Source organism: Anomaloglossus baeobatrachus, chromosome 3, assembly GCF_048569485.1.
Source record: "Anomaloglossus baeobatrachus isolate aAnoBae1 chromosome 3, aAnoBae1.hap1, whole genome shotgun sequence".
Taxonomy (NCBI): Eukaryota; Metazoa; Chordata; class Amphibia; order Anura; family Aromobatidae; genus Anomaloglossus; species Anomaloglossus baeobatrachus.
Window position 1 is genome coordinate 202478198 of NC_134355.1, and position 25754 is coordinate 202503951.

General features: G+C 52.5%; 1 protein-coding gene across 1 annotated transcript in view; it reads left to right on the forward strand.

Moving 5' to 3' along the window:
* The first annotated feature begins 2389 nt into the window (after nt 1–2389).
* The window catches only part of LOC142296283 (dihydroxyacetone phosphate acyltransferase-like), a 318344-nt gene continuing 294979 nt past the window's right edge, over nt 2390–25754 (forward strand). Inside the window, 1 exon segment of the mRNA XM_075339690.1 lies at nt 2390–2567. Coding sequence (XP_075195805.1) covers nt 2535–2567 — 33 coding nt within the window. The 5' untranslated portion in view covers nt 2390–2534.

Here is a 25754-nt window from a genome sequence, read left to right on the forward strand (position 1 = left end):
CATGTCAGGAGCAAAACCAAACAGGTCAGCAGTAATATTAACGTATATACATCCCAGACCCCATAGTACATGTACAAAGAGAAACCTAAAAAATCATGGGGAAACACTGCTGAATATAAGAGTTCATAATAGACAAACTGCTGACCTGTGGATTAAAGATTATTATGAACTCTTATATTCATCAGTGTTTCCCCTTTAGGATAGTTAGTTCTCCGGCTGGGTTCGCGGTGCACAGGATGTTAGTTCACCCCTCGGCTACTTCTAGTTGTGATGGTTAGTAAGGGGATGGCGGCCAGATTAGTTGCCAATGCTCTTGTCACCTTTACCAATGATTTGTGGTGGTCTTCCATGGTTCCGGATCATAACAGTCTCCGTTTTCCGGTGCCTTCTCTTTCGAACATCTTTGTCATCCTTCTTCTGAGGTCAGGGTGCATGACGCATTCTACTTCACCCACACTTGCCGGCATTGAGGTCTTGCGCAGGCCCGGCGAGTGTGTATGATGCAGGATGCGTCATGCACACAGGCTTCAGAAGGAGGACGAAGATGGCCGAAAGAGGAGGCGCTGGCAACGGAGACGCCCATATGGCCCAATTCCACTGCATCGCGACCGTTAGGTGAATATTATAAAGTGATTTTTTACGTTCTACACAGCGGCTTGGGCTCTTATACACAAAATATTAAATATGGCTCTAATAGCACCACAACGTCATTCACCAATGGTATGAAACATATCGTTGTATTAGAAGTTAATTATTTGTTTGAATTTCACATTACTGTATTTTTCGGACCATAAGGCGCACTGGATTATAAGGCGTAGTAGCAATGAGCGCCTGCTAAGGCACCTAGGTTCATATATAAGGCGCACCAGATTATAAGCCACAGCGCATTAAGTTCATGCCAGCTGCAAACAGGCGGGGCTGCAATCCGGAGTTCAGGTGAGAGCACCGGAGATCACCCCGGCCTGTCTGCAGCTGTCATGAACTGAACCGCAATCGCCGGGGAACCAATCACTCGGCGCTCGCGGTACTGCCTTGGCTGCACTCCGGAGCTCAGGTGAGAGCTCCGGAGTGCAATGCAAGTAACTGAATCCAGGTATGGCATTACTGGATTCCTCCGGTTACGAGTTTGACGCTGCTCTTATGTACAGCATTCTAACATGCTGTATGTAAGAGCGCAGGCCGCGCTGTAGAAAATAAAAAAAACTTTACTCACCTAAACCGGTCGCTCCGCTGCTGGTTGACTAGATGGACGGCACTTTTCTCCGGGACCGGCGCCTCCTCTTTCAGCCATCTTAATCTTCTGTCTTCTGAAGCCTGGGTACATGACGCGTCTACGTCATACACACTCGCTGGCACTGAGGCCCTGCTCAGGGCAGATCAAAGTACGGTATTGTAGTGCGCCTGCGCAGGACCTCAGTGCCAGCGAGTGTGTATGATGTAGACGCGACATGCACCTAGGCTTCAGAAGACAGAGGAGCAAGATGGCTGAGAGAGGAGGCGCCGGTCCCAGAGAACAGCGCCGCCCACTGGGCCAACCAGCACCACAGCGACCGGTTTAGGTGAGTAAGCATGTCTCATTCATATATAAGGCGCACTTTCGATTTCTGAGAATCATAGGCTTTTATGTGCGCCTTATAGTCTGAAAAATACGGTATTTTCTGTGGGCGACAAAACTTTTGTCTTGCCAAAATCTGACCTTTCTGTGTTCCATAAATGATCAATATTTCAGCTTTGCAACAACCGAAGAGCAGCGACACCGGTCAGACCAGACCTCCCCGAGGTGAGTATTATAAAGGTTTTTGCGTTATATAGAGCAGCCTGGGCTTTCTAGAATTCTGTATATAAGGGCTCACTGGTGGTGGCCGCAGCTTATAGGGGAACATTCTGGTGACCGGGTCCCTTTAAGTGTCTTCACATCAGGGCACCTCACTGCATTGTATTTTATTGTTGCAATCTTTGATTTTTGTTGGTAAACTTGTAAAAAAAAAACCCAGAACATAATTACAGAATAAGAAACTGCTGAATGAAGCCAAGCATTACGAAGCAATCCCTTACTGTCAGCAGAACATGTATTGGGGACTGCAGACTGCACGGCCTTATGGAGTGCTATGGGGCCGCGGGTAACGGACACACAATACCTACCGAGCACTGTGCCCACCCATGTAATGCCCCTCAATGCAAGCTGTGCCCTCACTTTCCACACACGTAGTGGGGTAGAAAACAATGGGCACCTTCAGGAACCAAGAAATAAGCGGTCCTCCCTGAGTGGTGTACTACAAAGCCCAGCAGCAGCCCGCAGCACAGACTGGCAATCCCTGTGCCAGCCCACCGCTGCAGTGACAGGAGAAATAGAGCAATTCAGACTTTGCCCGGCTTCCGTAGACTCTGACCGGAATCCAGATTAGGGAGATTAGCCTGCAGTCAGTGTCTCGCCCGCCGCTCCGGGATGTCTCCTGTGTAATGGCCGCGGCTCCTCCCTGCACGTTCCTGTAGGCAGCTGAATACCAGTAGCAAGTGGAGGTGCGAGCGCTGGGATGGCGGCACCAGTGATGGGGAAGCTCTGCCTAGTAAGTGGGAGCCGACATTCCAGCACGATCAGCAGCAGCGGGGGCGGAGGGCTGCAGAGCGAGGAACTGGCCGCAGGGAAATCGCCGCTTGTGAGCTGCGACTTTCTGCCCTCGTGTTAGCGACCATAGCCTTCTCTGCGGGAGCGCAGGTGTCTGGGATTGAGAACACCTCCATTCTGTTTCCTTCACTGCTTAGGTTGCTAAGTGATGGTGAAGAGATCTCTTGAGTTTATGACATAGAATTAATGTATCTGAAGGCAGTGCCGCTGCTGTGTATTGTACAATCTGCTGTTATTGCTGCCGCTGTTATTGCTGCTTCCCCTCCTGCAGCTCTTATTGCTGCTTCCCCTCCTGCCGCTCTTATTGCTGCTTCCCCTCCTGCAGCTGCTCCTCCTGCAGCTCTTATTGCTGCTTCCCCTCCTGCAGCTGTTCCTCCTGCCGCTCTTATTGCTGCTTCCCCTCCTGCAGCTGTTCCTCCTGCCGCTCTTATTGCTGCTTCCCCTCCTGCAGCTGCCCCTCCTGCAGCTCTTATTGCTGCTTCCCCTCCTGCAGCTGCTCCTCCTGCCACTCTTATTGCTGCTTCCCCTCCTGCAGCTGTTCCTCCTGCCGCTCTTATTGCTGCTTCCCCTCCTGCAGCTGCTCCTCCTGCCGCTCTTATTGCTGCTTCCCCTCCTGCAGCTGTTCCTCCTGCCGCTCTTATTGCTGCTTCCCCTCCTGCCGCTCTTATTGCTGCTTCTCCTCCTGCAGCTGTTCCTCCTGCCGCTCTTATTGCGGCTTCCCCTCCTGCAGCTCTTCCTCCTGCCGCTCTTATTGCGGCTTCCCCTCCTGCAGCTGCTCCTCCTGCCGCTCTTATTGCGGCTTCCCCTCCTGCAGCTGTTCCTCCTGCCGTTCTTATTGCTGCTTCCCCTCCTGCAGCTGTTCCTCCTGCCACTCTTATTGCTGCTTCCCCTCCTGCAGCTGTTCCTCCTGCCACTCTTATTGCTGCTTCCCCTCCTGCAGCTGTTCCTCCTGCCGCTCTTATTGCTGCTTCCCCTCCTGCAGCTGTTCCTGTTGCCACTCTTATTGCTGCTTCCCCTCCTGCAGCTGTTCCTCCTGCCGTTCTTATTGCTGCTTCCCCTCCTGCAGCTGTTCCTCCTGCCACTCTTATTGCTGCTTCCCCTCCTGCAGCTGTTCCTCCTGCCACTCTTATTGCTGCTTCCCCTCCTGCAGCTGTTCCTCCTGCCACTCTTATTGCTGCTTCCCCTCCTGCAGCTGTTCCTCCTGCCGCTCTTATTGCTGCTTCCCCTCCTGCAGCTGTTCCTCCTGCCGCTCTTATTGCTGCTTCCCCTCCTGCAGCTGTTCCTGTTGCCACTCTTATTGCTGCTTCCCCTCCTGCAGCTGTTCCTCCTGCCGCTCTTATTGCGGCTTCCCCTCCTGCAGCTGTTCCTCCTGCCGCTCTTATTGCTGCTTCCCCTCCTGCAGCTGCTCCTCCTGCCGCTCTTATTGCGGCTTCCCCTCCTGCAGCTGCTCCTCCTGCCGCTCTTATTGCTGCTTCCCCTCCTGTAGCTGTTCCTTCTGACTGCTCTTGCTGTGCCTACTGCTGTAGATTCTCCTCTTGTGGCTGCTCTTGATGCTCCCCCTCTCTTGCAGCAATTCCTTTTACCGCGGCTCTTGCTGAGCCTACTGCTGCAGCTGCTCCACCTGTCGCTGCTCTAGATGCGCCCCCTCCTGCAGCTGTTCCTTTTACCACTACTTTCTGAGCCTGCTGCTGTAGCTGCTCCTCCTGCTCAGCTTTTTATGCTCCCTCTGCTGCAGTTGTTCCTTTTACCGCTGTTCTTCCTGAGACTACTGGTATAGCTGCTCCGCCTCCTGCTGCTCTTGATGCTCCTCCTCCAGCAGCTTGTCCTCCTGTTGATACTCTTGATGTTCCCCCTGGTTCTCCAGCTTGTTCCCTGCCCGTGATCTTGCTAGTCCCCCTTCTTCGAGCAGCTTCTCCTCTTGCTCTACTTTTTATGCTCCCCATCCTGCAGCTGTTGCTTTTATCACTGCTCTTGCTGTGCCTACTGCTGTAGCTGTTCCTCCTGCCGCTGTTCTTGATGCTCCTTCTCCTGCAGCTGCTCCTTCTGCCGCAGCTCTTAATGTTCCCCCAGATTTCCCCCCTGCCCTTGATCTTGTTACTCCCCTTCCTCCAACAGCTGTTGCTCCTGCCCTTGCTCTGGATGCTCCTACTCCTGCAGCTGTTTCTTAGGGTACACTCACACGAGCGTCAAAAACGGACGAGAGCAATGCGAGAAATTCTCGCATTGCACTCGGACCAATACTAATCAATGAGGGATGTCACGAACCACCGGGGGGGTCACTCAGAAATCCCCCGCGCTGGCTACCAGTACGTCACAATCGGGGTGTAACAAGTGGGGGGTCACCCCTCCTTTATACCTCCCGACCGACAGACAGAGCACGTGACGCGCTCTCTAGCGCCCCTCTTATAGTCAGGCCAATTATGGAATTGCCCGACAATAAGCAAGGAGGCCGCTATACTACTTATGCCGATTATTGAAGGGTCCCCGGTGAGAGTAGGGTATATATTCCCCCGACCTCCGCGGGCGGAATATATAAAATCTCCCCGAATCTCACTGGCCTCCCCACAATAATCCTTGGCACAGACTCGCTGCCACCAACCGCTTCACGGTAACTATTAGCCGAACACACAGACGTGGGATTCAAGATCGAGATAACAGAACAGCCCAAGATTAATTATATAATTTAATCAGCCTAAAGCACACTAGAAACTACAATATATACAATAGGGAATCTACAGAATATACATATGTCAGAGTACAGTTACAGATAAAGCATGGTTTACAAACAGGTATGCAATTCAATCAGTTACCTTGTGCGTCTGGCCACAGGGGGGCGCTGTAGACCAGGTTTCCAGGAACTCCCACAGATGTTTCCTGCACGTGACCCCCAGCGAAAGAACACTGGAAAATGGCCGAAGTAGGGTTATCAACCTGGACAAATCCAGGTCCCCTCCTACCTTCGTGACCTCAGAGGGAGCACTGCTCCACCCCTGGCTGGAGTTATGGACAAAATCCACAACATGGAATATGGGCCATAACTTTGCCTGGGAGCGTCGTAGGCGGACGCCAATGCTCTCATTGTGACAGTTATGAATTTAGCTACAGAACGAGGGGACTCATGACCTGTCTGCCAGTTCCCCATTGGCTGATATCACGCCTGGGGCATTTCCCAATGTCCTGCTCCCATAAAAAGGGTGTGCCGGCATCGTCCGCATGCGGAGACACCATTTTTATGGTTGCCATATTTATCGGAAATATGGCTTGCGAGATATGAACCATTTTTTACTGGAGTCGTTCTGTCTGGCTATTTCCATAGCCTTGCTAACTAGCTAGCAGCCCCCACTACAGGGTCACGGCAGGGAGTCATCCTGTGTCCATTGTCCCCACACCACCTCATCTCCATATCACAGGAGATGGCCATGGGATTTGTTGCTAAACCAGTTGTGTGAAGGAAAGGGGGGGTGACACCAGGAGAGGGCTTCCTGACATACTTGAATATCATGATTTATCGTCATATCTCCGGATTTACCTCACACCTCCCCCCTTTTGAGGGCGCTAGGGGGCAGCACACTCCGGTGTTCCCCCGTGCGCCCGTCCGCGACCTCTCCTTGTCGGGACAGCCCGTCTGCGTTACCGTGGTCACGGCCCCTTTTGTGGCGAATGGTGAAGTTGTATTGCTGGAGCGCAAGGCTCCATCGCAACAATCGCCCATTCGTCCCAGAGACGGTGTGCAACCAGCTGAGGGGATTGTGGTCCGTCTCCACGATGAAGTGGCGCCCGTATAGATAGGGTTGCAGACGCTGCAGGGCCCACACTATGGCCAGGCACTCCTTCTCCATTGTGGAATAGGCCACTTCCCTCGGTAACAGCTTCCGGCTCAGGTACAAGACTGGGTGCTCTTGGCTCGCAGAGTCCACCTGGCTGAGCACCGCACCGAGGCCGAAGTCACTGGCGTCGGTCTGTACTACAAACGGCCGCGTGAAGTCGGCTGCCTGTAGCACGGGCGGGCTGGACAGGGCGTCCTTTAGGGCCCGGAAGGCTGTCTCGCAGTCCATTGTCCAATCGACTGCAGAGGGCAGCTTCTTCTTGGTGAGGTCCGTCAAGGGCTTTGCCAGGCTACTATAGCATGGAACAAACCTCCTATAGTACCCAGCGGTCCCCAAGAAGGACATCACCTGCTTCTTGGTCCTGGGGGTGGGCCAGGATGCGATGGCCTCCACTTTCTCAGGCTCGGGCTTCAGTGTTCTCCCGCCTACCCGGTGACCGAGGTACTGGACCTCGCTCATGGCCAGCTGACACTTTCCCGGCTTGATGGTCAAACCTGCCCGGTGGATCCGCCTGAGCACCTGTGCTAGATGCTCTAGGTGGTCCTCCCAGGTGGGACTGAAGACGGCAATGTCATCCAGGTACGCGGCCGCGTACCCTTCAAGTCCCTTGAGCAGGGTGTTGACCATCCGCTGGAAAGTGGCAGGGGCATTCCTCATCCCGAATGGCATCACCGTGGACTCGTACAGTCCAAATGGGGTAATAAAGGCAGAGCGTTCCCTGGCCTTGCGAGTCAGGGGGATCTGCCAATATCCCCGGCTCAGATCCATGATGGTCAGGTACTGAGCCCCGGCCAACTGATCGAGCAGGTCATCGATGCGTGGCATTGGGTACGCATCGGCGACCGTGACCGCATTGAGCCCCCTGTAGTCCACGCAGAACCGAGTGGTTCGGTCCTTCTTAGGGACGAGGACTACAGGCGAGGCCCAAGCGCTGTTGGATGCCTGGATCACCCCCAGCTTCAGCATCTCGTCAATCTCCTGGCGCATGTGTTGCTGCACCTCCAGGGAGACCCGATATGCTGAACGCCGGATCGGGGGATGATCCCCAGTGTCCACGTGATGGACAGCCAAGTCAGTCCTTCCGGGCTGGTTGGTAAACAACCCCCGGAAGGGGAGGAGGGTGGCCCACAGCTGGGACCGTTGGTCTTCCAAGAGCTGGTGGCCAACCTCCACATCCTCAATGGATCCGCCTGCCCTAACCTGGGCTAGCATATCCAAGAGGGTTTCCGCTTCTCCCTCCTCGGGCAGGTTGCACACGGGGAGCGCACATGCCTCCCGCTCATGATGTGCCTTCATCATGTTCACATGGAAGGGCTTCCGCCTTCCACGGGCAGGGTCCAGGGTGACCAGGTACGTTACAGGGTTGAGCTGCTGGTACACGAGGTATGGGCCTTCCCAGGCTGCCTGAAGCTTGTCCTGTGGTACGGGGACCAGTACCCACACCTTTTGACCCACTTGGTAGGTCCTCTCACAAGCGTTCTGGTCGTACCAACGCTTCTGATCGGCCTGGGCTTGAGCCATATTGTCGCGTACCAGTTGCGTCAAGGCCTGCATTTTGTCCCGGAAGCGCATGACATACTCGATAACCGACACTCCAGGGGTGGCCAAATCCCCTTCCCAAGCCTCTTTCACCAGAGCCAGGGGGCCCCGCACACGTCGCCCGTACAGGAGCTCAAACGGTGAGAATCCTGTTGAGGCCTGTGGAACCTCCCGGTAAGCAAATAACAGGTGTGGGAGATACCGCTCCCAGTCACGCCCATGGGAGTCGACCAACATCTTAAGCATCTGCTTTAAGGTGCCATTGAACCGCTCGCACAGGCCATTAGTCTGTGGATGGTACGGGCTGGCCACCAGATGTCGCACCTGGACTTGCTTACAGAGGGCCTCCATCAGCTGGGACATGAATTGGGTCCCCCGGTCAGTGAGCATTTCCTGGGGAAAACCCACTCGGGAGAAAATCTCCAGCAATGCGGTGGCCACCTTGTCAGCCCGAATGGACGACAAGGCCACTGCTTCTGGGTACCGGGTGGCATAGTCCACTACCGTCAGTATGAAGCGTTTCCCGGAGCTGCTGGGGATGGCCAGCGGGCCGACCAGATCCACAGCCACCCTCCTGAAAGGCTCATCGATGATTGGCAGAGATACTAGTGGGGCTTTGGGGCGTGGCCCCGCCTTCCCCACTCTCTGACAGGCTTCACACGAACGGCAGTAGGCAGCCACATCGGCCCCCATTTTTGGCCAGTAGAAATGCTGGTTTAACCTGGCCTTGGTCTTAGCGATCCCTAGGTGTCCGGCCATCGGAATCTCATGTGCGATCCGCAACAACTCCGTCCGGAACGGATAGGGTACCACCAACTGTCGGTCCCTGGGCCACGCCTCCGGTGAACCCTGCTGGACCGTGGCCCGGTACAGCCGTCCTTGGTCCCAGACCACTCGCTCCGGGTCCGAGTCCGAGGGAGGCTGTGCCGCCTGCTCCTTAAGAGCTTTCAGGCTGTCGTCAGCTTCTAACGCTGCCTGAAACCCCTGACTAGATGTGGCCAGAATCGACGAGACTGTCACATCTTCAGTCAGTACCCCGGGACCTGTGTCCTGGCCTCCACCTGACTCGGCTGCCACTTGGTCAGAAGGGGAAGAGCTATCGGACCTCCGGGAGGCCCCTTGGCTTCCAGCACTCCCACTGCGGGTGACAGCGGCCACAGCCGCTGCGACCGTGGGTCGTGCCTGCTCCTCCTCCGTTCCTGACCAAGTCGCCGGTTCAGGCAGACCTACCTGGCTTCCTGACACCCCGGTTGTGGGGGAACCATGCACCGAGATCTTACCTGGGAGCACTTCCGCTCCTGGACCGGCCCCAATCTCACCTGCCTGTTCCCCTCCTGCAGCAACAGAACCCCGCTGTGAAATCTCTGGGGACCCCACATTTGCTGTGGTAGCCCCCACCCCACACACTGGTCCTCCCCCTGCAGCACCCTGCTCTCTGCTTATCCCTGCAGAGGGCAACAGATCCCAGCTCACAGGCTGGTTACTTGTAGAGGCATTGTCACACCTTTCTCTGACCCCCTCCCCTCCTGTCACAGCTGCAGCTGCGTGTGTGTCTATGGTGTCTGCAAGCAGAAATATCAGAGTTCACTCCCTCCTCCCTTACATCATTCATAGATAACACATTAACATTGTCAGGAGTCATGTCAGTACTGGCTGAAGGTTCAGCCCTTGGGGGGGGCCCAAACTGGGAGGTTATCTGCCCCAAATCTGTCCCAAGTAGCACGTTTGCAGGGATCCGATCAGTTACCCCCACCTCCCTCACCCCCCGCCCTGCGCCCCAGTCCACATAAATGTCAGCAACAGGCAGCGCCGGGTCAGTGCCTCCAATCCCGGAGACAGCGAGGGTTTTTCCAGGGATCAAGTCTTGGGGGGACACCATCTCAGGCCGCACCAGAGTCACCTCCGAGGCGCTGTCTCGCAGTCCTATGGTCACAGACCGGCCGACGGTGACAGGTTGGAAGCTGTCCAGGGACCTACCACCACCCCCACCCACACAATACACCTTGGGCGGCCCTGGGGACGGGGACGGAGCCGGGGCCTTGGGACGCTGAGGGCACATGGCCTTGAAGTGTCCAGGTAGGTTGCACTGGTGGCACCGTCTTGGTTCTGCCACGGGCCTGGAGAGGGGAGTTGAGGGGGACACCCCCTGCAGTCTAGGGGCAGGTGGGGCAGTCGCAGAATTCATCTTACCCCCTCTCCAGGTGCTGCTGGTGGCTGCTCTCCTGGCTTCAGGAGCCCGATTGTTGGTGTAGTCATCGGCAAGGGCAGCTGTAGCCGTGGACCCCTTTGGCTTCTGGTCTCGGATGAACTGGCGGAGATCCTCAGGGCAGTTCCACAAGAGTTGCTCCGTGATGAACAAGTCCAGGATCTCCGGTCCGGTGGAAAGCTGCAGGCCTTGGGTCCAGTGGTCGGCAGCTCGGGCAAGTGCCCGCCGGTGGTCAGCCCAGGAGTCCTTTGGTCCCTTCTGTAGGCTCCGGAACTTCTTGCGGTAGGACTCTGGAGTGAGGTTGTACTGTTGGATCAGGGCCCGCTTGATGGTGTCGTAGCCCTGATCTGCCTCAGCAGGCAAGTCCCCAAGGATATCCAGGGCCTTACCCCTTAAACGGGGGGTCAGGTATTTGGCCCACTGGTCCTTGTCCAGATGGTGCTGCAAGCAAGTCCGTTCAAAAGCAGTCAAGAAAGAGTCCAAGTCTCCATCCTTCTCCAGCACTGGGAAGTCCTCAACACGGACCTTTGGAAGTTTGGTGTCTCGAAGGTCACATGTGGCTGATGAGGGCCGGAGCTGAGCTAGCTGCAGCTGGTAGTCACGGTCTGCCTGTCGCTCTCGCTCTTCACGCGCTGCCTGCCGCTCTCGCTCCGCAGCCTCACGCTCTGCGTGCCGCTCCGCAGCCTCAGCGTCACGCGCTGCCTGCCGCTCTGCCCTGCGCTCTGCCAGGAGTTCCTTGTAGCCCTTCTGGTCTCCAGCCTGGAGAAGGGCCATAGCCATTTGAAGAAGGCTATCCGAGCCTCCCAGGCTCGGTGGAATGGCACGTGGTGATCTGCGGCACGCTGCAGAGCTAGGCGATTCACTGTCCCTTTCAGAGCGGAGGGCTGGCATCTGGCTCGTTGAGGAACCTTGGGTGAGCTCCTCCTCATCTAGTCCAGCAGTGCCAGGTTGCGCAATGTCCTCGGCAGAACGGTTTTCTGGCGTCGAGCTCCTGGAGGACTCGTGGGCAACCTCCTCATTGCTGTCCACAGCACCGTCCTCCCTCTCTTCGGCTCCTGCCTTAGCATTGGCCAGTTGCATAGCTCTGCTCCTGGTGCCATCAGCCATTCTTGCAGACTTTTGGTCACTGACACAGAACTGACACCTGATGCCTCCACACACCTTACAGTATCTGCACTCTGACACTCTAGTGTTGAGCTAGTCTGAAGACCCCAGCGGCCACAGCTGCTGCAGGCAGTCTTTAGTGTCTGGGAGTATGGGTCTCACACTCACACACACTATTATCTCGATCCCACCGCTATGCCACCAATATGTCACGAACCACCGGGGGGGTCACTCAGAAATCCCCCGCGCTGGCTACCAGTACGTCACAATCGGGGTGTAACAAGTGGGGGGTCACCCCTCCTTTATACCTCCCGACCGACAGACAGAGCACGTGACGCGCTCTCTAGCGCCCCTCTTATAGTCAGGCCAATTATGGAATTGCCCGACAATAAGCAAGGAGGCCGCTATACTACTTATGCCGATTATTGAAGGGTCCCCGGTGAGAGTAGGGTATATATTCCCCCGACCTCCGCGGGCGGAATATATAAAATCTCCCCGAATCTCACTGGCCTCCCCACAATAATCCTTGGCACAGACTCGCTGCCACCAACCGCTTCACGGTAACTATTAGCCGAACACACAGACGTGGGATTCAAGATCGAGATAACAGAACAGCCCAAGATTAATTATATAATTTAATCAGCCTAAAGCACACTAGAAACTACAATATATACAATAGGGAATCTACAGAATATACATATGTCAGAGTACAGTTACAGATAAAGCATGGTTTACAAACAGGTATGCAATTCAATCAGTTACCTTGTGCGTCTGGCCACAGGGGGGCGCTGTAGACCAGGTTTCCAGGAACTCCCACAGATGTTTCCTGCACGTGACCCCCAGCGAAAGAACACTGGAAAATGGCCGAAGTAGGGTTATCAACCTGGACAAATCCAGGTCCCCTCCTACCTTCGTGACCTCAGAGGGAGCACTGCTCCACCCCTGGCTGGAGTTATGGACAAAATCCACAACATGGAATATGGGCCATAACTTTGCCTGGGAGCGTCGTAGGCGGACGCCAATGCTCTCATTGTGACAGTTATGAATTTAGCTACAGAACGAGGGGACTCATGACCTGTCTGCCAGTTCCCCATTGGCTGATATCACGCCTGGGGCATTTCCCAATGTCCTGCTCCCATAAAAAGGGTGTGCCGGCATCGTCCGCATGCGGAGACACCATTTTTATGGTTGCCATATTTATCGGAAATATGGCTTGCGAGATATGAACCATTTTTTACTGGAGTCGTTCTGTCTGGCTATTTCCATAGCCTTGCTAACTAGCTAGCAGCCCCCACTACAGGGTCACGGCAGGGAGTCATCCTGTGTCCATTGTCCCCACACCACCTCATCTCCATATCACAGGAGATGGCCATGGGATTTGTTGCTAAACCAGTTGTGTGAAGGAAAGGGGGGGTGACACCAGGAGAGGGCTTCCTGACATACTTGAATATCATGATTTATCGTCATATCTCCGGATTTACCTCACAAGGGAGAGCTGTTGGTCAGCTTTTCTTGCATCCAGATTCTGGATGCGAGAAAAGCGGCAGCATGCTGCGATTTGATCCAGAATACGTCCGAGACTCGCCAATACAAGTCAATGGATGCGAGGAAAAATCGGATGTCACACGGACGGCACACGGACCATCCTAGTGACATCGGTTTTTCTAAATACAATCCTATCATGTAGCACAGAACACTGTAAATTCTCCTGTACATGACTGTAAATGAGTAACAGCTGCTGTGCAAAAAAACGGATTGCATACTGACAGCATACTGACAGCACACTGAGTGCACACTGATGACAAGTGAGAAAAATTCGTCCGACTCTCGCAAACAAGAATGGGACCGTTTTTTAATACGCTCGTGTGAGTCCAGCCTCATACCGCTGCTCTTGCTGTTCCCCCATCCTGCATCTGTTCCTTTTACTTCTGTGCCTACTGCAGTAACTTTTTCTCCTGCCACTGCTCTTGATGCTCCCCCTCCTGCAGCTGTTCTTTCTACTGCTACTCTTGCTGCTTCTGCCTCTGCTAATGCTGCCCCTACTGCTGTAGCTGCTCCTCCCTCAGCTCCTTCCCCTCCTGTAGCTGTTCCTTCTGACTCTGCTCTTGCTGCCCCTACTGCTATAGCTGCTCCTCCTGCTACTGCGTTTGCTGCTATGCCTCCTGCAGCTATTCTGCTCTTGATGCTCCTTCTCTTGCAACTGCTCCTCGTGCCACTGCTCTTTCTGCATCCCCTCCTGCAGCTGTTCCTTTTGCCTCTACTCTTGATTTTCCTTGTCTTGCTGCTACTCCTACTGTAGCTACTCCCGCTGCTGCTGATTTTGATGCGGTTCCCCTGTTGCTGCTCCTCATGCTGCTGCTCTTCCTACTTGTGCTCCTCTGATTGTTGCTCCTCATGCTGCTGCTCTTCCTACTTTTGCTCCCCTTGTTGCTGCACCCACTGCTGCATTTATCTGATTACTTAGTAGAATTTGCTGTTCCCTCATAAATGATAAGTGAAGGGTATATCCAGAAAATGCTCCAGACTGCAAAAATCACTCCCATTCTAGTCACTTCCACAACATTCTGCTGTACATGTAATAGTTTGTATATGAAGGTGATATCTGGAATGTTCATGGGGTAATATCATGGTTACAGATTAACATCTCCAGAGAAAATGTGTTAAAGCTTGTACTCGCCTTTCCCCACCAGCTCTGCTCCAGTGGTCAGCACCTGTTCTTACTATAACTTGCAAAGATAGTACTAAGCCATGTGATGCTGCAGCCAATCAGCATGCATTGACTAGCTACAACCTTTTACTATTTCTGTAGCGAGGACGTCCACTGTGACATAATATTGATAAACAACAGTCACTCTGGGAATGCTGATTGGCCACAAACTCTGTAATGGACTGGATGGGCTATTCCCTCATTAATCCATCATCAATTAAGTAGGTAAAAGGTCTGGAGCAGATTCTAGGTGTGGCATTTGGATTTGTAAGCTTTTGCTGTGAAAACACAACATGTTGTCAAGGTGCTCCTAATGGAAGATAAACAGACCATCATTAGGCTGAAATAAATGAAGAAACCATCAGAAAGATTGTAAAAATGTTAGTCGTGACCAAATCAACAGTTTCGTACATTCTGCAAAAAAATAACAAACTAGTAAGCTTTGGAACTGTCACAGGGTGGCAGGAGATAATCAGGGGCTCCTAAACTGGCCCCCAGGCTAAGAGGACACTAGCTGTAGCTGTCCCTGATCTCAAATATGTCTGATAGTGACGATGTCTGGGCCGCCTTCCTACCCATGCTCTTGACCAGCCTTGATCTAGTACCCCCTCTCACCCTACCCCCAAGGGGGTCAGGACAGGAGTGTGTAAACTCCAACAGTGATAGACAAACAAGGAATCAAAAATTCTATCACACAGCATGCTTACACAGAGAAATCAAACAACAAGTGATAAGGAAGAAAACTAAAGCAGGGAGAAAATAACCAGATGACAGGAGGAATTCCACTGCATACCAATCAACACGCAGTAAATTACTAGACTGGAAAACAACAGCACACAAACCGGTGTAGCAAAAAGCTATAGTCCGTAAAGGAAGACAAATTCATCCATCTTAAAGGGAACCTGTCATCAGAAATTTCGCCCAAAAGCTAAAAGATTCCCCCTCTGCAGCTCCTGGGCTGCATTCTAGGAAGGTCCCTGTTATTATTGTGCCCCCTGTGAGACCAAAATAAAGCCTTTATAAAGTTCTACCTTTTTGTATGCAGCTTCTGTAAATCCGTCACGGGGGCGGGCTTTCTGCCGTCCGTTATTCTGCCTCCTGGTCCTGTATGCCGCCCCCATCGCTCCTTTCCATATCTGATGCACCGCCCACTGCTCCAGCCATCCCCGCGCATGCCCAGTGCCAGTCTCACAGGACTGAGCAGTTTGACCGCTGGTGACGTGTGCGCTGGCAAGTGATTATGGACGGGACTGTGACTGTTATCAGCAAGTACCCGGCCATAATCTCTTGAGCGCGCAAACCTCTCCAGCATTCACACTGAGCTCAGTGTAGATGCTAGACTGTATGGGCTGCTTCCAGGGATGACGTCCCTTTGTCATGTGATAGTATTTCGAACACGCCCCTATCACATGACAAAGGGACGTCATCCCTGGAAGCAGCCCATACAGTCTAGCATCTACACTGAGCTCAGTGTGAATGCTGGAGAGGTTTGCGCGCTCAAGAGATTATGGCCGGGTACTTGCTGATAACAGTCACAGTCCCGTCCATAATCACTTGCCTGCGCACACGTCACCAGCGGTCACACTGCTCAGTCCTGTGAGACTGGCACTGGGCATGCGCGGGGATGGCTGGAGCAGTGGGCGGTGCATCAGATATGGAAAGGAGCGATGGGGGCGGCATACAGGACCAGGGGGCAGAATAACGGACGGCAGAGAGCCCGCCCCCGTGACGGATTTACAGAAGCTGCATACAAAAAGGTAGCACTTTATAAAGGCTTTATTTTGGTCTCACATGGGGCACAATAATAACAGGGACCTTCCTAGAATGCAGCACAGGAGCTGCAGAGGGGGAATCTTTTAGCTTTTGGGCGAAATTTCTGATGACAGGTTCCCTTTAAAAAGGTGGGGTGTACAAGGGATTAATTCCTACTGGTCCGATCATTAATGAGCACACAGTTGGTCAATGCCTGAGCCTGCCTGTGCAACTCAAAAGCACCAAAAAAAGCATAGTGAGGAGTGTCACAGTATGTAGTCTCAAGAGTGTCTGATGCTGCCATGACATTCGGCGAGTTTAGAGCAAAATACTGTGTGACAGGAACTTAAAAAGGCCTGGACATCCACAGAAGACAACAGTGGTGGATTATTGCAGAATCCTTTCTATGATGAAGAAAAATCTTTTTCAACATTCATCCAGGTGAAAAACACTCTCCAGGAATTGGTGTTTCAGTATCTAAGACTACGGTACAGATAAAACGTCCTGTGAGAAAATGCAGAGGGCTCACCACAAGGCGAAAATCGTTATTCAGCCTTAAGAATAGACAGTCCAGATTATCTTTGGCAAAAAACATCTAATGAAGCCAGCCCAGTTCTGGAAAAGCATTCTTTGGACAGATCAACTAAGATTAACCTGTACCAGAATGATGGGAAGAAGAAAGTGTGGAGCAGGTTTCGAATGGCTTATGATCCATAGTACACCATATCCTCTGTACAACATGGTGGATGCAGTGTGATGGCTTGGACATGCATGGTTTCCAATGGCACTGGGTCACTAGTGATTATTGATGATGTGACTGAAGACAGGAGCAGCTGGATTAATTCAGAAGTGTACAAGGTCATACTTTCTGCTCAGTTATCCAAGTGTAGCAAGGTTGATTGTACGGCGTGTTACAGTACAGATCCACAATTAACTTCAACATACTGCAAGAGAAATCCAGGGGTTTTTTAAGCCAAAGAGGAATTTTCTGCAATGGCTGATTTAATCACCACATGTCAACTCCTTCGAGCATGCATTTCACGTGATTAAGACAAAACTTATAGAGAACCTGTCATCAGGGTCAGGCATGATAACTTAAAGTTATGGATATAAAGGTGCTGATTTAAAAGGAACCAAAGTAGCATCAAGTGTTACTAAAACATAACCTTTAATGAGGAAACTTTAAAATAGATATAATACACCAAAAGTGATCCTTCACCTATATAAAAATTGGTTTGACCACCCAAAGATATAATTAAATGGGGCCAGAACCAATCAGGAGGGAGGCATCTGGATGAAGTACAAGGGTCAGTCACAACAGGGCCAGTTGTGGACTGCCCTTGTAAGGGTGGGAGCTAAGGGGTTAAGAAAGGGTCAGTATTAGTCCCATACAGGGATAGTGACTGGACTCCATCACCGCCTCACATTGCCGATATTAGGACTACAGACCATAGGAGAAGCCTGATCTGCCTTATGGATCACAATGACTTTGGTGAGATCATTCCATTTTTGAGCAAATGTTTATGTACACACGTGTGACCTTCTGTTTATTTAATTTAATTCTGAATAATTCCTCTACTGTTAGTCATGGTTTAAGATCTGTCATCTTGGAATCCTGATCCTTTATTGGCTATAGCTATTCTGGCTATTATAATAACTATGTGGTTGGTTTAAATGACTTGGATCACTATACTAAATGCACGTTGGTGCCTTATTCCTTGTACCACATATACATTGAATGCCATATATATCCTTTGGAGATTTGTTGACAAGTCAATATGAATGTTTCTCTATTATTGGCAAGATGTGTTGTTCTAATTGACTGACATTATATATGCTTTAACGAGGTCACAGCAATATAATCTGTTTAATTATGTGCATGGGGCATATACAGATGCCCTTAAATTAATTGCTCTCCTATATAGTAATGTCCTTTGAGGGGAGTTGTCAGCCCACCTGTTGATTCATTGGTTCTGGCCCCATCTAATTATAAATTTGGGTGGTCAAACCAATTTTTATATAGGTGAAGTATCACTTTTGGTGTATTATATCTATTTTAGAGTTTCCTCATTAAAAGTTATGTTTTAGTAACACATGAGGCTAGACTGTGGAGACCCGTATGTCTGAAGCGGTGCCCTCCCCTCTTCCCCCCAGTCCCCAAATGAAAACACAGACGGCCTAGATGGGGTGAAACAGGTCGGTCACAGTTTATTAAGTTCATAGGTAGAAAAGGGGCCTTCCATGTCATTACGAGCTCGTCGCCGCAACCTTGTCTGCGACCGACCGGCGTGCAGCCAACGAGCGGTTCCGACCTTGGCCCCCTCTCCGCCTTTTTCCGCTGTGACGTAATTTCAAATACAAGGGTTGCATCTATATTCAGTTAACACACAATTATTCTGGTAAGAAAACAATAAAACTAATAAGAGGGTGCTGAGCATATAAGGGAGGGAGGGTGGGACAAAAGCTTCTAGGGGGGCAGCCAGAGGGAAAGAGGAAATCACTGATCCCGGGCACTGAATTTAACCCCTGTAGGTGTGGCTGGACCCCCCTTTCCCTTGTGATCCCGTTGGTCAGCTGGGCATCCCAATTAGTGGCTCACCTAGGGAATGGTGGAAAGAGGGGATATGGGCACGACCCTTGCTTCCTTTAGGATTGGTCAGGGGGGGGGGCTCCACAGTCAGAGGCACGTTCCTTAAGCAGTATCGTGCCTGCCAGACTGTGGAGACCCGTATGTCTGAAGCGGTGCCCTCCCCTCTTCCCCCCAGTCCCCAAATGAAAACACAGACGGCCTAGATGGGGTGAAACAGGTCGGTCACAGTTTATTAAGTTCATAGGTAGAAAAGGGGCCTTCCATGTCATTACGAGCTCGTCGCCGCAACCTTGTCTGCGACCGACCGGCGTGCAGCCAACGAGCGGTTCCGACCTTGGCCCCCTCTCCGCCTTTTTCCGCCACGGAGGATCATGTGTACCGCCTACACAGGACTCCGACCCCACCCATCACCTTCAGGGCCTGATCCACTCCGTCCTGTATCCCGGACAACAAAATGTCTTGACCAATGTCCGTAAGGTGCACTCCGTCTGCTCTCAACAGTGCAGAGTTATCGCCTTCCAACTGGTGGTGACGCACCACGATACCACATCTTTCTCTCATGAATTTTGCCATTCTCGCATTGATCTTTCTCCTTGACCGCTCTATGCCATTTGCATTTTTTGCTCCGTGCCATACCGCTCGTGGTACTATCTCTGACCACACCCATACTGTATCCGGGAAGAGGTAGGCCAAACGTTCGATGTCCGTCTTCATCACTGTTAGTAGTTCGACCGTACTGCGTTTCACCAAATCATTGCCACCAGCATGAATCACCATTACCAACGGCCCCGTGGCCGACCTGGAGATGTCCACCATCTCCGGGAAAACTTGTTGCCATCTTAGCCCTCTGATGCCTCTCCAATTGACCTCAACGTTTCTGAAGCCAAGGTTCTTTCCTCCTGGTCGAATCATGGCTCTTTTTTCTGCCCAGTAAATATAAGAGTGACCAACTACCCAGACTGCCGGTCTGCAGTCGCCTGTAATAGATAAACGTGTTATTTCAGCAAATCCGGTCTTATATATCTGGCAAAGCAAGCGGACTTCCATCGACCCATTCTCTGCACTTCAGCCTCCGTTACTCCTGCCCTCGCTGCCTCAGTGGCTGCCCCGATTCGGAAGGAATGGGTCCCGTATTCCTTCGGATTCTCCCCAGCTTTCGCTAAGCACTGCTTAAACATTGCTTGGAATTGATACTTGGTAAGCGGGGACCCGTCCGTATGGGAAAGAAAAAATCTGCTTGCGTGTCTGATCAGCGCGTATTGTTTGACTATTTTTAGTGGGCACACTGGGCCGTCTGCTGAGTTAACCAGGACCCACGTGCCCCTCCCGGTGGGGTCGCATTTGGATTTACGCACGCGAATGCGCAGGGTGTTGCTGCATATGACTAAATCCTCGTTGAGTAACCCGCCTTCAGATGCTGTTTTTGAGCGTGGTAACAATTCACCGATGCGCAGCGCGCCGAAAAAAACGATAGCGAAGGCTGCTGATATGAGGGACGCCTCGTATGGAGACTTGCATATTGAGGGGGATATTGCAATAATGTCGTGTAGTAATTTCAGTGACATGGGGCGACGACATTCCTGACTCGGTTGAAGCCTTTTCCAGCCTTTAATGGCTTGCTTAATGACAAAGAACTTCGTCACGTCCACCCACCCTGCTAATTGAAAAAAGAAGGCTATCCCCGATAAATGCCGTTGTGCCGATGTGCCCGACGCCCCTTGTTCTTTGAGCCGAAGCAAAAATTCCGTCGTCACTTCGCTTCTTGCGTGGTCGCAGTTATGAACGGGCCTACCCTGGATTAGTGAACACCACTCCTCCCAAGCCTTACCATAGACCTGCCAGGTAGCCGGTGTAACGGAGGCACGGATTAGAGGCATTAGTGATTGGCTACAGTGTCCCATAGCGATGGAGGACACGGGATACCCTCTGGATGCGCCATTGGGAGATGGTCTGTGAAGGCCTGCCAATCGGAACATAAAAGAGAGTTAACAAGGTTATCGTCTATGTCCGCCATTATATGAGCTCGGCACCAGATGTTGTGTCTCAGGCATAGAAGGGCGAGCCTGCGTAGCAGAGCCAGTAAGGGCAGCGACGCAGACGACATGTGATTTAAGCTCTTCGCCGTTATCGGATTTTTTGTTGGAAATCGAATGTTTGAGTTTTCCAGCTGGTGACCCCATAACTCCATGGACAATACTATTGTGAATATTTCTAGCAGGGCTGGATCACTCCCCCAGCTTGATGTGGCCCACAGGTCCGGCCAGCTGCCGGTACACCACTGGTTCTTGTAGATTGCTGCAAAGCTCTTTTTATTACGTCCTCCTACAGTGAGCCCTAGGTCTGTGCTTGACGTCTCTTTAGCCATGACGCAGGTATGGCCATTGAAGGATTGAAGGAAAGTCTTCCAGACTAGTAAGTCTGCCTTCAGGGAGCGAGTGAGCCTGATTCCATGGCCTGGTTGGGAGATGCCCTTTGTTGCTAGTGATAATCTCCGAGAGAAGGCCCTGCCGACCGGCATTACGCGGCTGGCGAATGTCAGCAGACCCAGCAAGGACTGCATCTGTTGGAGGGTAACCTTTTTCGCCTCGCAGAAACCTTCCAGCATATGCAGTGTTTTCTGAATTTTCTCTGCTGGCAGGCGAAAAACCATTGCGTTAGTGTCTATCTCGATGCCGAGGAAAGGTAAGACGTTACAGGGGCCGACTGTTTTTTCGGGTGATAGCGGGACACCGAAGCGCTGAGCTATAAATTTAAATTTTGTGAGGAGGAGGGAGCAGAGTTTAGAGTTTACGGGGCCGACGAATAAAAAGTCGTCGAGGTAATGGATCAGGGAATTGCTGCCTGTTTCGTAACGGACTACCCAGTCCAGGAACGAACTGAACAGCTCAAAGTAGTGACATGAGATGGAACATCCCATTGGCAGACACATATCGTAATAATAGTGTTCGTTCACCTTGCAGCCTAGCAGGTGGAAGCAGTCGGGATGCACGGGTAATAGGCGGAACGCCGCCTCTATGTCAGATTTAGCTAGCAGGGCACCGGGCCCCGCTGCGCGGACTAATTCTACTGCTTTGTCAAAGGACGCGTATGTTACCGATGCTTCCTCTGGGGGGATTCCGTCGTTAACCGATGCGCCTTTTGGGTGGGACAGATGATGGATTAGACGATACTTCCCGGGTTCCTTTTTTGGGATAATGCCTAGCGGGGATATCCTGATATTTTGGAAAGGGATTGATTCAAAGGGGCCCGCCATTCGGCCTAAGTTTACTTCATTTTGAATTTTTTGTTTCAAGATGTCGGGGAATTCGCGAGCGGATTTTAGGTTATGCGCCAGGGTTGGTGTTCTATTAGGTTTGAAGGGGATAATAAAACCGTGTGTAAAGCCGGAGTGCAATTGCCTTGCAGCTTCTTTATTAGGGTAGAGGTTTAGCCAGGGGGCCATTGCGGTTACGCTCACCGGGGTTCTGCCTTGTAGGCACCCTGATTGCTGGACGGGTACACCTTGCTGCTGGGTGTCCTCCTCCACAAGCAGAGCAGTCGTGTCTGTATCTGCACGACGTGAGGAAACGGCAATTTCCCTCATTAAATAGCCAGCAGGGCCCGTTTTTTTCGCACGACCACTGAGTGTTGGGCTGCGGGGTAGCTAGTGGTCGTAGATGAAAAGGGGGGCTGCTTCTGTGACAGCATCAGTCGTAACCATACGTCTGTCGCTTTAACTCCCCAGCCTAGGCTGGGTTGCAGGGCCAGCCGCCTGCGGAACTCCTCGTCATACCGCCGCCAGGCTGACCCGCCATGGGCCTTGTATGAGTTATATATCAGATCCTGATATATATAGAGCTCGGAGCAGCGTTCCGGATGCTTCTGGCCCATAATACAGCCTAAAACTGCGAAAGCCTGTAGCCAATTATTCATCGTCTGCGCTATTTTCGGTCTATTTCTGTCGTATGAACGGTCGTTTGTCCTCCTTTCTTTATCTATCGTCAGTTGGTCGGGGGATAATAAGGACCATATGTCAATATAGTCATTATTCCAGATTTTGTCTCTTGTCTCCTGATCTATGTGTGCACCTAGGGGGCTAATACCGCAGAAGAACGCGTCCTTGTGAAGGCTCGCTAGCTGCGGTGTAGCTTTATCTTCTGGTGTAGCGCTAGAGCGCGTCAGCTGTTGAATTAATGCCTTAATGGTTGACGCTAGCTCGTTCCCCACTGCGTTATGCCCGATATTATGTACAGTGTCGTGTGCATTGGCTTCGGAGAACTCACCGATGTGTGATGCAGGAAGAGCGACTCCATGTGATGGAGGGACTCCGGCTCCCACTCGATTGACGGACGGAGGAGCGACTCCATGTGATGGAGGGACCCCGACTCCCACTCGATTGACGGACAGAGGAGCGACTCCGGGTGCTGGAGGGACTCCGGCTCCCGCTGGGATGATGGCTAGAGGAGCGACTCCAGGTGATGGAGGGACCCCGGCTACCGCTGGGATGATGGCTAGAGGAGCGACTCCAGGTGATGGAGGGACTCCGGCTCCCGCTGGGATGATGGCTGGAGGAGCGACTCCGGGTGGTGGAGGGACTCCGGCTCCCGCTGGGATGATGGCTGGAGGAGCGACTCCGGGTGGTGGAGGGACTCCTGCTTGGATGATGGTCTGGTAAATTTCGCCGGGCGCCCTGGGAGATGACCGGTCTCCCTGGCTGACAGCCATGGATGTGGCTCGTGACCGCTGGCGTCGGTCGAGAGGCCGGGCTAGTCTGTTGGGGCTCTCGGATTTGTCGGACCATTGTGATGATGATGATGGGGAACGCCATCTAGAGGACTGCGATCTGTGGTGGCTCCTATGGGAGCTGCGTCTCCGGTGGTAATGTGGGGATCGCCTTTTAGAGGGATATGGGGAATGGCGTCGGGACTCGTCGGAGGAGGTTGGGGAGGACCTGCCGCGCCTATGCCTGCGCCTGCTGTGGCTATGGGTGCGCTGGGGGGCGATCGAGGGGACATTATAACGTGTGCTAATCGTTTCGCAGGGCGGGTTATGTGCAGTAACTAAGTGGTTTCCGCTGGTTAATATTGGGGTGTGCACTGATTGTGGAGAGTCAGTGGGGATTACGTGGTTACTGGTGTGCTGAGCATTGCTGGGGGGCAGGAGTGGGAGTATAGGGGGCATTGTATGTCTGGTAAGGGCTGTGTGAGGGGGGGCTGTTAGTGGGGCTGTGGTGTGTGTGTCAGTGGTGGTTACTGGTGTGCTGAGCATTGCTGGGGGGCAGGAGTGGGAGTATAGGGGGCATTGTATGTCTGGTAAGGGCTGTGTGAGGGGGGGCTGTTAGTGGGGCTGTGGTGTGTGTGTCAGTGGTGATTGCTGGTGTGCTGAGCATTGCTGGGGGGCAGGAGTGGGAGTATGGGGGGCATTGTATGTCTGGTGAGGGCTGTGTGAGGGGGGGCTGTTAGTGGGGCTGTGGTGTGTGTGTCAGTGGTGCTTGGTGCACTGTGTGTAATGTTATAGCCCTGCTGCAGGGAGCTCTCTTGGGTCAGGAGAGACCGAGCAGAGGAACCCGCAGCTGTGGACATTACACTGGTGATCTCCGCTTCCTGTGTAGGCATCACACCGGAGCCTGCTGGAGGGGCGGAGCCTGTAGGAGGGGAGGTGCTCGCCTGCTGGCATTGTAACAGGGGAGTGGGCGGTGCCCGGGAATGACGCTGCATGGTGGGCGGAGCCAGGACGCTCGGCCTGGAAGAGGAGGCGGTGACTTGTCTCCTGGCTCTGGATCTCTGGAGGGGGCGGGGCGCTTGCACGTGGGGCACAGCTTGTGCTGTCCGGCGCCGGTGATGCAGGGGTTCACCGGTGACCCGGAGGCGCTGTGGGGGGCGAGAGCAGCGCTGGGAGCGTCGGTCTCCCTGGACCGGCAGCTCCCTGGGCTTGGTTTGGGCTGAGAGCTGCGTGTGCAGGGGGCTAGTGACCGGCTGGAAGGACGTAGGATATGTCGCTGGGATCCCGGGGGAGCTAGTGCTGGAGTGTTGGGCTGCGGGGGAGGCTAGCGAGCACTCGGGCTGATCTATGGGGAGGTCCGGAGGGGCTGCGGTGGGGGCCAGTGAGGCTGAGGCCTGGGCATACTGATCTATGGGGAGGTCCGGAGGGGCTGCGGTGGACGGAGTCCCAGGGATGGATAGTATTCCATGAGAAGCCGGAGAGGGCGCAGGGAGGGGAGCGCTGAGGCCAGAAATAAGGGCTTGTAGCCAGTGCTCACCTTCCTGTGCCGCTCTCTGCCGCAGGGCCTCCATCAGGGGGTCAGCCATGACAATAGCCTCCATGGGGTCCTCAGGAACAAAAGCTTCTAGGGGGGCAGCCAGAGGGAAAGAGGAAATCACTGATCCCGGGCACTGAATTTAACCCCTGTAGGTGTGGCTGGACCCCCCTTTCCCTTGTGATCCCGTTGGTCAGCTGGGCATCCCAATTAGTGGCTCACCTAGGGAATGGTGGAAAGAGGGGATATGGGCACGACCCTTGCTTCCTTTAGGATTGGTCAGGGGGGGGGGGCTCCACAGTCAGAGGCACGTTCCTTAAGCAGTATCGTGCCTGCCATTTTGGTTCTGATCTACATGTCAAATCATTGTTTGAATACCTATAGGTTATCAACACTTGCTTTATTTATTGATTGATTTAAAAGGAACCAACTACCAGGTTTTTGCCCTATAAACTAAAGGCAATGCCATAATGGCACTAGGAGGCGGATTAAAATGATAACTTTAGCTGATAAATCCAAGTCTTGATTGAAGAGTAATGTTTGTCCAAACATCAGAAAATTACGTAATTCGTGCAATGCCTTGAGCATCAGGGCAGGACTTTGTGGGACGGGTTATCTTTAATGATTTCTCTACTGGCTACCTGGCTCCTGTCTATTTACATTTATTCCTTCTGCAGCTGCGATTAGAACTACCGTATGTCCGGCACATGCGCAGTACTATTTTTAATTTTTTTGCAAAAAATTAACCATCCTCATCTTTTTTGGATAGTTATATCCAAAAAGTTAATGAGCAATTTATTAATAACAGAGGTGAATTTGAGACATATATTATTATTATTATTCAATTCCCCCACAAACCTAATGAGGGAGGCTGCAGCCCCAGACCATAATATGATGAGATCGTCGATATATCAACCCCAATATATTATCTGGGAGCGCTACCAAAATTCCTCCTTTTCTCGAAACTTGATAACATCCTCCTACCAGCCCAGAAGCAAATTAGCATGCAGCTTTCATACCAGTCTTGTGTGGAATGCTGCTATACAGCGCTTCCACATCAATCAAGGCTGTGTGTCATTGTCCAGGGACACTCCATCCAGTATGTTATTAAGATCAGACATTCCCTCACATATGATGGCGGTAATGTAATAAACTGTCTTAGCACCAT